The 12,188-nt window shown below is 38.8% G+C and overlaps 1 protein-coding gene across 2 annotated transcripts in view; it reads left to right on the top strand.

Annotated features, from left to right (window-relative positions):
• The first annotated feature begins 988 nt into the window (after positions 1-988).
• Positions 989-12,188, top strand: part of NUP160 (nucleoporin 160) — a 56,524-nt gene continuing 45,324 nt past the window's right edge. Inside the window, exons 1-6 of one of the 2 annotated variants that reach the window (XM_048484947.1) lie at positions 989-1,166; positions 1,280-1,388; positions 4,334-4,544; positions 7,409-7,631; positions 8,263-8,341; positions 10,265-10,379. In XM_048484947.1, the coding sequence (XP_048340904.1) occupies positions 1,064-1,166; positions 1,280-1,388; positions 4,334-4,544; positions 7,409-7,631; positions 8,263-8,341; positions 10,265-10,379 (840 nt within the window). In that variant the 5' untranslated portion in view covers positions 989-1,063. The remainder of the gene's footprint in view (positions 1,167-1,279; positions 1,389-4,333; positions 4,545-7,408; positions 7,632-8,262; positions 8,342-10,264; positions 10,380-12,188) is intronic. The other variant, XM_048484946.1, reaches the window with a different exon arrangement.

Here is a 12,188-nt window from a genome sequence, read left to right as displayed (position 1 = left end):
AATTTCCACATAGAGGGCTCAAAGCTCACAAAGAACATGTAATAATTAGTCATTAATGTTATGTAATGGTTCCTTTATTAATCATTACTAAACTTAATATTTTGACAGAGGCTTTTAACACCCTGTACCAAAGGTTTAGGTATCAATTTTCCAACATGTCCATTCATTGGATTGTCATTGTCTGACACAATAAGCAGTAGTCACTTTTGAGAAGGCAGATGGATTGGGAATAAGTGGCCTACTAGAGGTTAGTCAGAGGGTTATAGTGAGAGAGGGAGGGAACACGGTAAGCTTCTAGTGAGTGGTCTGAAATATTTAGTGCTCTTTCTAGGCTTTGAGCATGGTGTAATTGCAGTGTTACTCAACATGCACATACGTAAATAACAGATAATACAAATTTCAGAGCGGTGCTTGATGCCACATTTTATCTCATATATTGATATTCTGTTTCATGCGTTCTCCATGTCCTCCTTGTGAATATACCAGAAACATTTTTTAAAAATAATGATTTAAACGCATTATAGTTCTGATTGAGTTGTCACTACAATTCTTTTGATATCAGACGGGAAATTAAAAATGCCATGTTGACATTGAACTCAGTGGAGCTTAAACGTGCGTATTTAAGAATGTTGCAGTCCTATTTTAAATACGTCATCACTCCACCCACCCACCGGATATATTCGCAGGGTCACCAAGGGGTCTCCTATTCAGGTGTTAGACTTCCTAAGCTTCGGAAGGTGCAGCATCCCTGACATTACGTTCTAGAAATCAGTCTCCCGCCGCGAAAGATCTACTGATCTTTGTGCCAAATAAATTGCAACACGCCTGAAGTTGGAAAAGAACCGAACGTGCCCTGAGGGCAGCAGCACCAAGCCTTTCCCCCCCTCTGTGACGTAACAGCCAGAGATGAGGTTCATCAACTCTCGCCTGATAGAATAATCTATTTCTTTACCACCTTCTCCTTTTTCGCGTCCCGTGATGCACCGCGAACACAGACTTCGCCCAGCCATGCTCTCTTCTGCCGTCCCGTCAACCTTTGCAGCGCCGCGCGCGGGAAGGGAAGATGGCGGCGGCTGTAGTCCTGGCGGATCGGGGATACTTGGAGCTGAGTGCGGTGGAGCGGGGAAAGCAGCGCCGGGTTAGGGAACTCGTGTTCAGCCTTCCAGGTACCGACTAGGTTTGGGTCGGTTAGCCTGAGTGGTGATTATTATTGTTATAGTTGCGGTTTTCTTCCCCGCGCGAACTGGCTGACCTGCCTCCCTGGTCCATCCCATTGCAGGTGGTGGTGTGTCCCCTTCAGCCGTGCGATATGCGGACAGCGCAGGCGGGTATTGGTACCAGGGGAGTGGGCAGCTCGGCTCCGTGACCAGAAACCGCTTCATCCACTGGTGAGTGCTGGAAGGCATAGTCTCGCTTCCTGTCGCTTTATAGCCACATAAGTTGTCAGCCCATATCAGACGGGCTGGCCCATCCATTCTGCTGATAAGAGTGTCCAGGGCCTGGAAGACAGCGGGGTATCAAATCAAATAAATCAAGTCAAATCAGGATGTGTTTCAGACACCAATAGGGTGATACTGTAATGAAGCTTAGCATCAGAAATGAGACTTTCCAACCAAACTGGGGCTATTTGTACTACAGAGTTTCCGGACTATTAGTTAAAATTTCCATGTTCATGTTGAGAAAGTTATTCTGTTTCCAGAATATGAATGGTTTCCACAGTATGTTAAAAGGGCAACAATAGAATGTGTGGAACTGCAGTGTGAAGAACTGAATATTCAAAACCTGAAAACGTTATGTCTGTAGAGCACAAGAGTATGAGATTTCTGAGAATAGGTGTGACAAGGAGCTTGTGACTGTGAATGCATTTACTCTTTGACAGTCATTAAGGAAAGGTAATATTAATAAAAGCAATGCAGAAAGAATTAAAAGTTGCGGTGATGTGGGTGGTGCAGTTTGTGAAAAAGAAGAATATGAGGAGTGTGTTGCTGTATTGGTTCACCTCTTGTGGAACAAAGTGCAACAAATAGGAGAATGGGTAGTGGAACGAAGAACTGAGTGGAATGAAGGGCAAAGGTAATGTTGGAATTAAGAACATAAGAAAGAGCCTGCTGGATCAGACCAGAGTCCATCTAGTCCAGCACTTTGCTGCTCGCAGTGGTCCACCAGATGCCTTTGGGAGCTCACATGCAGGATGTGAAAGCAATGGCCTTCTGCTGCTGCTGCTCCTGAGCACCTGGTCTGCTAAGGCATTTGCAATCTCAGATCAAGGAGGATCAAGATTGGGAGCCATAGATTGACTTCTCCTCCATAAATCTGTCAAAGCCCCTTTTAAAGCTATCCAGGTTAGTGGCCATCACCGCCTCCTGTGGCAGCATATTCCAAACACCAATCACGCGTTGCATGAAGAAATGTTTCCTTTTATTAGTTCTAATTCTTCCCCCCAGCATTTTCAATGTTCCCCCCTGGTTTTAGTATATATAAATATAATTATAGATATAAGGAATTTTTCACTGTTTTTTTTTGGAGGGAGGGACTCTGAGCATGTTAGTATCACTGTTCCATTCTGTACTTATTTCTTCTAAGCTCTCTGATATGCACAAGACTTTCCATTATATCCAATTTGGTTCCCATGTCAAATCTTTTAAAAAAAATTACCTGGACTGTATATAATTCTACTGGCTTATGGTTTGCTGCAACTGCCAGGGAATCCTGATAAGCATTTTAAAAAGTTTGTTGTGCCTGTTGCCCTTCAGCTCATTCTCAGTTTTATATGGTTATGTAGATACTGCCCATACTGTTTTGTTAATAATGTTCTCCTTCCCCTAAGAGTTTAATGTTACAACCCAAAATCTCACAACCATTTTTGTTTTTATTCTGGTAACTACTTATAGCCTAATCTCATCAGATCTCAGAAGTTAAGTAGGGTCAGCCCTGATTAGTATTTGAATGAGAGACCACCAAGGAAAACCAAGGTCATTATGCAAAGAAAGGCAATGGCAGATCACCTCTGTTACTGTCTTGTCTTGAAAACTCTCCTGGGTTGTCATAAGTTGACTGCAACTTGACGGCACTTTATGTACACAATTGCTTTCTTGTGGAGAATGGATTGTGATAAATGATTGTTTAGTGAAACAACCTGCTTGCCATGAGGATGTGCAGAAAAACTTGTGATTCTCATGAGGAGTTGCTTGTAAGTGGCCCCCAAGGGTGGCTTTTAGTAATTTCTGAAATCCCTATTCAGGGGTTATTGATTTATATGCTGATGCAGAGTTGTACTTCTTGTCAACTGTGTTGTGGCTGCCCTTCATCCAGGTCTGAAAACCTATGCATACAATAGCTCTTGCTGACTCTCTTTCCCTTTTCCTATGCTAACCCCAGTAAACATAGGGAGTGTGGTTTCAGTTACAGGGAGGTCCTGTCCCAACACATACATCTTCCCCCCTGTAATCAAAGGGTCAGTAAGCTGTATAGCTTTGAATGGTGCATTGCTGGATTATCCGAAGGTTCTCTCTCACACACTTGATGCTTTGTGATATGTCACATAGTGAAATCTCTGTAGCAGTGGTACTCACTCTATGGATCATGGAGAGCCAAGAGTCACATTCACAATTACCATCAACCAAAAGAGTCACATGGCTACTATATACCCTGCTCACTGTGCCAAACACATACCTAGAATAATGTAAGATAGAACTATTAATCTTAAATATGCAACCATAAACTTTTTAATTAGCTTGTCTATCGATGGGAAGATATTCTGTCTTTCCTCAGCATGAGGCACAGCTGCTCAGGTTGAGAGGTACGAGCTAGCCTTGGAGAAAGAGAATTAGGACTACCTTGACTTTGACCAGCTTGGTCATTTCCCAAGTGACTGCTTTTACTTTGTCTTTTACGCTTCCAGTTTGCTCCCTTCCTAGCAGTTTCCCAGGTGCTGGGATGACAGTTCGGAGGCTGCAGAGAAGGGTACAAGGTTGTTGGAAAGGAAGGGCTTTTTTATTTCCTTCCCTAGCATGGAGTTCTAGGTTTGGAAGGCTCACATTTTAACCATCCTGCAGTCCCCCTGGCAGCAGCTTTAAGATGGGAACTACCTGTAAATCACAAGCTCACCAGGCATTGACATTGCACGCTCTCCTGGGACATAGAGCAGGTGTCACAGTGGGGAGCAGTGCTCAGACAACCACTGCTTGTATGTGACAGGTAAGTTCCAAGCCACTGAACGTCACTGATCTATAGCATCTCCTCCATGCATACAAATACTGGGTTGGACTGTTGGCCATACTCAGTAATGTAAGTTTATAACTGCTAAATGGCTTGACTTGGTATCTTTTTTCAGGGCTACTTCGGGTGGCACGTTAGAATTGGCAGAGGAGTCCCTGGATATAAACCTTTTGAACAATGCAGTTCATATCAAATTTCAGAACTGCAGCCTTTTACCTGGAGGAGTGCATATCTTTGAAACACAGAATAATGTTGTTATCTTGATTTCAACCAGTCAGACAGTGCACAGATTGATGTTACCACATCCTGCTCGAATGTATAGAAGTGTAAGTAATCAGTTCAGTTGCTTTTATTGTTTCAAAATCTTGAAAAAATTACTTTAGGCAAAATAGCTTTGAGTGCCTTACAATGCTTATGACTTCATTACCCTGTTAGTAATTCTAATAAAATAGCAAATATAGTGTGAGAGATCACTGAAAACTGGTGTAGCCTAACACAGGAACCTGAGTTTGGCCATTTGAAAAGCAGGAAAAATTAAAAACAGCAAGTGGGAACCTTTTTGTTGTTAAAAAAATCCCAAAGTGCAACCCTAAGGAGAGTTACTCCAGTCTAGACTTATTGAAATGAATGGGCTTAGACTGAAGTAACTCTCTTTAGGATTGCATTACCAAGGTCCCTTATTTGGATCTAGAAGTCGTCTTAATATAGTCATATCATTATTAGAAGATTTGGGTATTAGCAATGTCGGGAACATTTTCAGTAGTTCATTAATGTATTTATTGTGAACAGAATGAATTGCATTTAAAGATGTTGAATATGATTACAAACATTGATATCTAATGCAACAGATAGTCTTCCATTAAATACAGTCTTAGCATTTTGAGTATGTAAAACCTGGTTTTAAAAAGAATTTAATTCAAAAAACATAAATCATTTAGTAGTTCCTGTGGAGGAGGGAGAGTGATAAAGTGCTTCAGATTTCTACTTTGAGCATAAGGGAAAAACTGAGAAAAAGTTGGGGGTATCCTGTCTGTACTCACCCGGCGGGAGGGGGTTCTCCAAGGTCTTCACATCTCTAATGTTCCCACCTAACCTCTCATGTAAAGCTTACTTTTCAGTTTCATGTTTGACACTATCCATAGCCGGCTGGTGCTGTGAGAACTGGTTCACTATGGCTTTCCTAGGCAGCATCAAAAATCATGGTGTGAACTGAGATTCTGATACTTGTTTAGAAGACAACTGCTACTCACATTTTGCCATGGGGGCTAAATTGGCAAACTGTAACGCTAGACACGAAACAGAAAGTAAACTACATGAGAGAGGAGGAGGGAATGCATGAGTCAGTGACTTGTTTCTGAATTGACCCTTGTTGAAATGAACTTTAAAATGTGTAGTTTCTTAGCCAATTATGTGGTAGCCTTTTGTTTTACAGATAGAATTTTTAAAAGCTGCCAAATTTTTCTTATTGTGTTTTCAATAACATTATTTACTCAGGTTCACATTAAAGCAGTAGTCCTCCTCACTCTGTTTTATGGAGAGCTGCATTCATAATTCTCATCAACCGAAAGAGCCACATGAATATGGCGTGCCCTACGCACCTCCTCAAACTGCACAAAAAATAATATATAACAGTGGTTCTCAGTCTTTTTGAGTACGAAGACCCCTTTCTAATGTCAAAAAAATAGTTTGATCCCACACAATAGTAATTGCAGACTAACACTGTGTCTGTGGAGAGCAGCGAGCAAAAAGTAAACTATTGAGCAAGAAGGAATCATCTGTGTTGTAATCAGTTTTTCTCAGCCTATTAGTATTTGGGCAATATTGGATCAGTGTTGTCACAGTTCCCTCTTTCCCCTGCATATCAAGAGTTATCTCTCCTGCACTTTTCACAGCACTACTTGTGCAGGAAGAAAGACACACACATGCAAACAATTCACAGAGTGCAAGCCTGAACAGAGGACATGCTAGCCATGGTGTGTGTTTGTGTGTGGGAATATTGACCACCTCCTGAAGCTTGAGTTGCCAGGTGGTGAAGAACAAACTGAGTGAAATCCCAAATCAAACAGCTGCCGAGTTGGTCGTGTTAGTACATGGTCTTGAAATGAAAGAAATGTCCAGTTGCACCATGAAGTCTAACCACTGTTATTTCAGTATGAGCTTTCAAAAAACACAGTTCACTTTTTCTGATATGTGAAAAGAAAATTATTTCACGAATACCTGTAGGGAAAATTACAGAAGGAAGGAGTAGAGGCAGAGAGATTTGGTATGAATGCTGTTTTGATGGAATTGCTCTACTTTCAATTATTAAAAGGTCAAAATTATTTGGCACACAAGAGACTTTTTGAAGTAAAATTTTAAATGGTTTTACTTGTCGTCTTAAAGAGGAATATAAATGGCAGGTTAATAAAATGTCATACTGTGGATGTGACTTCTAACAGATCCACAGGAATGAGGAACTTATGTTGATTATATACAAGTGATATTTTGTAATTCGAGATGCATATAAAGTAGTTTGCAGAGAGATATTAATACTTTTATTTACTGAGATTGATTTCTTGTGGCAATCTCTGCTTTGTTTTGTTAACTAAAGTTTCTTCATACAGTGGAAGGAATAACTGCAGCCCACTGGGGTGCATTGCCTCTTTTTAGGGAACCACAAAAATATAATATTACTCTGCTCATTATTACGATACCTGTGAGCATCTAGGGATGTTTTTCCCCACTACTGGGAATTTGGTGTTATTCAACAATAGTATGTCCCATTCTGCCATCTTATTCAGCTGCATATGTTGACCCATCCTCAAAGATAGAATCTTACATTTGCCCAACCTTGATAGAGTTGTCATAGGCAAGTAATGTCCTTTAAAAATAAAACAGCTTCATCTTGGGCCCATATGAATTTCTAAAGACACAGTTCTAAGAACAACAACATTTGGTATATCATAACCACAGTAGCCACATGTGGTTCCTAAGCTACTGAGTGAGAATGAATGCTTTAAAATATTTACTGGGAATAAATGTAGTGTGGTGAAAAATAAGTAGATTGCTATAGCCTAGACTACAAAAAAAGCAGTGATAGCGTTTAAGGATTTGTATTATCTCTTGGTCAAATGTTGTAAAATTTAATTTTAAAAGTCATTTGACATTTTTTCTGGATGATTACATAAGTTATTTTCACTTTTTCTTATAGGAGCTGATAACAGAAAGTCAAATGCAGTCTATTTTTACGGATATTGGGAAAGTTCATTTTAGGGATCCTTCAAACTTCTATGTAATTCCTACATTACCTGGATTGGCAGCTAGTTCCACTGCATCTGCAGCTTGGCTTAGCAGCGATGGAGGAGCTCTCTTTGCTCTGCCATCTGCCTCTGGTGGGATTTTTGTTCTCAATCTGCCACCTCACAATGCTCATGGTAAGAATATACATTGATCTAAGTAATTTGTTTCAGATTGCTTGGGGTTGGAAATCTCAGAAATCATACTTCAGTTATGTAGTACATGTTTATGCTACGGTTCCTCCAAGGAGATGAGGGTAACATGTATTCTGTACTTCTGTGCGTAGAGTGGTGTTTAATTAAATCTGTTGTAATAAACTATTTTTATAGGAAGTAGGTTGTAATGCAAATGTATGAAACTGATTTAAATCCAGTAGTACTTGATTTGAATGCCAGTAGTACTTGATTTGAATGCCAGTAGTATTAAATAACTGCACTTCCCCCTCTCACTCTGTTCTGTGTTTGTGACTTAGTGTGGCGTTTTTATCCTTTTCTTATAAATCACTGGTGGTGCATCACAACAGGGTTATTTGTATAATGATGCAGTATGCCATTTCATGTTATCCTAAAGATCATCTCAGTTTACATCAGCAGTATGTCTTCCTAGTGCAATTTGGTCATCCTTGCTCATCTCTTAACGTTCCATGACTAATTTTGTCTTGTATGCTTCCTTCTGGAACTCCCATAAGATTATTATTTGGGTTTAATTGCTTCTTCATTTCATTGCTTACCAGACATGAGTTGCTAACTGATCAATTCTTGTTTATAGGGACAGTTTCAACTGTGGAGCTGAAACAGAGTTCAGTCATGCAGCGTTTACTTACAGGTTGGATGCCAACAGCTATCAGGTTCGTATTTTGTTAGCAAACAAGGCTAGGCTATAACAATTTGCAACAATTTTTGCTGTCCTCCTGGTTGGGTTCTTACTGTTTATCATTATGTACTATATGGTGGTGTAATTATCATGTGATGTCATAGGGATATTAGGATGTTGTTTTACTGTCATGTTGTGTGATGATGTTATTACTGAGGATTGTGATGTTACATTATGTTAGGATATTTTGGACACTGTTATATTAAGAATTGTTCTGATGTATGGTGTTGATCATGTTTTGTTATGAGGGTTGTTATATGTTATTATGTCGATTATGTTGAGTACTGCTGATATTGAAATATTGTCCATGGTTTATTGATGATTGTTTATTACTGATGTTGCCGATGTCATGACCATGGTATATGTACTGTATTATTATCTTTTTGTGCACCGCCCTGAGCCCTTCCGGGGAGGGCGGTATAGAAATTAAGCATAACATAACTGTTGTCAGAGCTAGAATGGAAGTGCTAAATTAATGCTTAGTCTCCCATTCATCTTGAAGTACTACTAACTGAATTATGTTTATGTTTCAGCAACCACATTAAAAATAGAAATTAATTTTTACTTCACTGTTTTCACTGGTCTAGATTGTCATCAAAGATCTGGTTAAATACTTGAGCTTTGCTGTCGCTCTAGTTGATTTTTCTTAACATTTAGCATAATTTTGGATTGTTCATGTGATCAAATGGAATGCATCCAGATAAAGAAGGGATAGATAGCATGTCTTATTATGTGAAGGGGATAGGGATTTCAAGAATGGCTGAAGTTGATCCTTTTCCATTTGGCTGAGATCTGAAGCCCTGAAATAGTCTTAGGCTTATGCTGCAGCTGAAATCCCATGTTGCAGAGGTAATAAGGATGCTGTTCACAATTCCAGCTGTTGAGAAGGCTATATCCTTTTTTAACATTAAAATATGTTTGTTGATTAGATCTGATGTGATATAAAAGTTAATTCTTGAAAGTGGGACATCAAGATCAAATTGCTGCTTAATTACAAAGAAATCACAGCTAATCTCCTTTATGGAGTTGTTATAAACAACATTTATTCAGTATATGTAGATCTGAGAAAGTATCAAATAAATATGTGATAAATTTATGCACTTTATATTTTGAGGTTAAACTGCTGTAATGCACTTAATATAGAACTGCTCCAGGCAATTCTTGAAAGTTGTAAATGCAGCTGAACTTGGTAGTCCTTCTGAATGGAATTTCTTTAGATTAAAAACTAGCTTTTCACAGCATGTGGTACCCTCTTACTGGTTTCCTCTTAATCTAAATCAAGAATGCAGTCGAAAGAGCAAGGATGTCCTACTTAATGTGATTTTCTAATCTGTGAACCTTTTCAGGGAACTTCTTTGTTTGAGCTTTGTTTGAGCTAGTAGGCTGGGACTTGAATCCTATTTCTATCTTTTTTTAAGAGGATATTTCATATATAAACATATGTTGCCTGTCCCATGCCTTTAGGGTTGACTGTGTTAGTTTCAGTCCAACAATTTAGAAAAGTACTGTAATCTTCTTAAATTAAATTCCTTTTGTGAAGAAGGTTAGATTACATCTCAAGCTTGGTTAATTTCATTCATGGTCTCTTATCTATGTTCAGCTGACTTGCAATAAAAGTATATTTCCTGTGTGCTTCCTGTAGATAGGTTTGTATGAGAAATAGAGGCTTTTCTCTATTACCAGAGGATTTGAAAGGAAGAATATTATAGCCACCGAAAGCCATATGCACATCTGAAACTTGGGAGCATTCTGGATCTGTATTATACCGTCCTTTGAATTGTAACCACAATTACTAGTGTTAACTAATACAAATTTTAAAGCAGTTTCTTGCTTTGATGTATTTTTTAAAAACTCTGTTCTTGCTTATTGTATTTAATTATTACTTTTTTAATTCCAGAGGGGATCAAAGTCTTTCAGACCTTCCTGTTAGTTTGTCAGTTCACTGCCGTGAGCATGATGCCTTTGTCTTTGCACTTTACCAGGATCATAAACTTAGAATGTGGTCTTACAAAGTGAGTCTGAAAGTTTGTTTCCAACATATGTACTTGTTAGCTGCAGTGATTGATTATTTGTGTGACCAAGTATCAATTGCCAGCTGTTGATATCTTGTCAATTTGAATAAGTGTGCAGTTCAAGTTACATGAATGAGTGGAAATCATATATGACAGTTGCATCTCATCAGTATAGATTATGCAGTCCATTCTAGGCCATGGTTTGTGCTTCAGCAATACATTTATTCGAACTCCCAAACAAAACTTTAATTGGACTACTGATTTCCTTCAGCTGTAGTCAAGGTTTAGCATCCGTAGGTAACTTGGCAAAACAGGGTCTTTTGAAGAATGCGTAAGAGGAACAAATTCATCCCACTATCACCAAAACTCTGTGTGGGTAATGAAGGTCGGAGGAAAAGATCAGAAAGGGAATAGTGCTATAACTTCTGCTATCCTCACAATGACTGGGCAGAAGTCTGCTCAAACTGTGATAAGGAGAAGAATCTTCTATGTTTGACAAATGATATTGGTATAGAAAAGTTAGGCATAAAAAAGGAACATAGAACTAAAAGTCCTCCCTGTTGGTTCTTTGAATCTGGTATGGAACGTAGAAGTATTTGATCCTCTAGGGAACAGTGACAGTACAGTACAGATGCGTAGGAAAAAGCAAGATCCAGGCTGTTTGGCCCTTGGCACTTTTGGTAATACTAGTAAATTACACTGTAGTTTGGAAGGCTACTTGGGTTCAGGAGTACAAGCTGAATCTTAGGAAGCCATTGGGAAGAGGTAAGCTTTAAAATACATTTCTACAATAAGAGCATTTTTTAAGGTTCTGTACAGACAGTATCTCACTCCAGTGACATTTAAATATATCAGTGAAACATCCTTTTCACATGGCTTGTGATAATAATATAGGTTCATAGTTCTGATATGAGGACAACAGTATATTTAAAGAATTTAAAAACTGAACTAAAATTGGCTTTATTAAGTTTACTTACATGGGATAATGTAAATAAATAAAATGGAAATGAGAGCCAATGTGTTGTAGCACCTATAGAGCAGTGGATCTCAGCCTGGGGGTTGGGACCCCTTTGGGGGTCGAATGACCCTTTCACAGGGGTCGCCTAAGACTCTCTGCATCAGTGTTCTCCATCTGTAAAATGGATAAATGTTAGGGTTGGGAGTCACCACAACATGAGGAACTGTATTAAAGGGTCGCGGCATTAGGAAGGTTGAGAACCACTGGACTAGGATCTGGAAGGCCAAGCTTCAGATCCCCATTTGGCTGAGTGATCTTGGGCCAGTCACACTCTCTCAACCTAACTTACTTCCTAGTGTTGCTGTGAAGATGAAATGGAGGAGAAAAGAATGATATAAGCTATTCTGTGTCCCCATTGAGCAGAAAAGTCAGATATAAATGCAGTAAATGAATAATAAATAAGAATTTAGCACCCAACCCTTTAATAAAATTTTACTAGCAGCATGATCCATAATTTTCAGCAGTAAAAATCTGATGAAAATTACTATTGGCCTATGGTTGTATACTTTTTTTAATAATCTGATTTAGTGAGTTGTTCTAATAGAGCTATTTTCAAATTAGAGTAGCAACGAACAAAGAAGCACTGGTGACCTCTTTTATTTTGGAATCAATTTGTATCTTTAGTCAACTCACCTTTCACCCAAGCATCAAGAACTTTCATAAAGATATCATTATAACATAAACAATACTTATATTTTGATCAGAATGATAACATTTTGTTAAGCTGTAAAATGAGTTTTATGATGCCTTCATCTGTTTTGCCTCTTAGTCCTATTCTAGTTTAATTAATA

Source organism: Sphaerodactylus townsendi, linkage group LG02, assembly GCF_021028975.2.
Source record: "Sphaerodactylus townsendi isolate TG3544 linkage group LG02, MPM_Stown_v2.3, whole genome shotgun sequence".
NCBI classification, from domain to species: Eukaryota; Metazoa; Chordata; class Lepidosauria; order Squamata; family Sphaerodactylidae; genus Sphaerodactylus; species Sphaerodactylus townsendi.
Note: the sequence above shows the minus strand (reverse complement) of the source record. Positions and strands in the feature narration are given on the sequence as shown.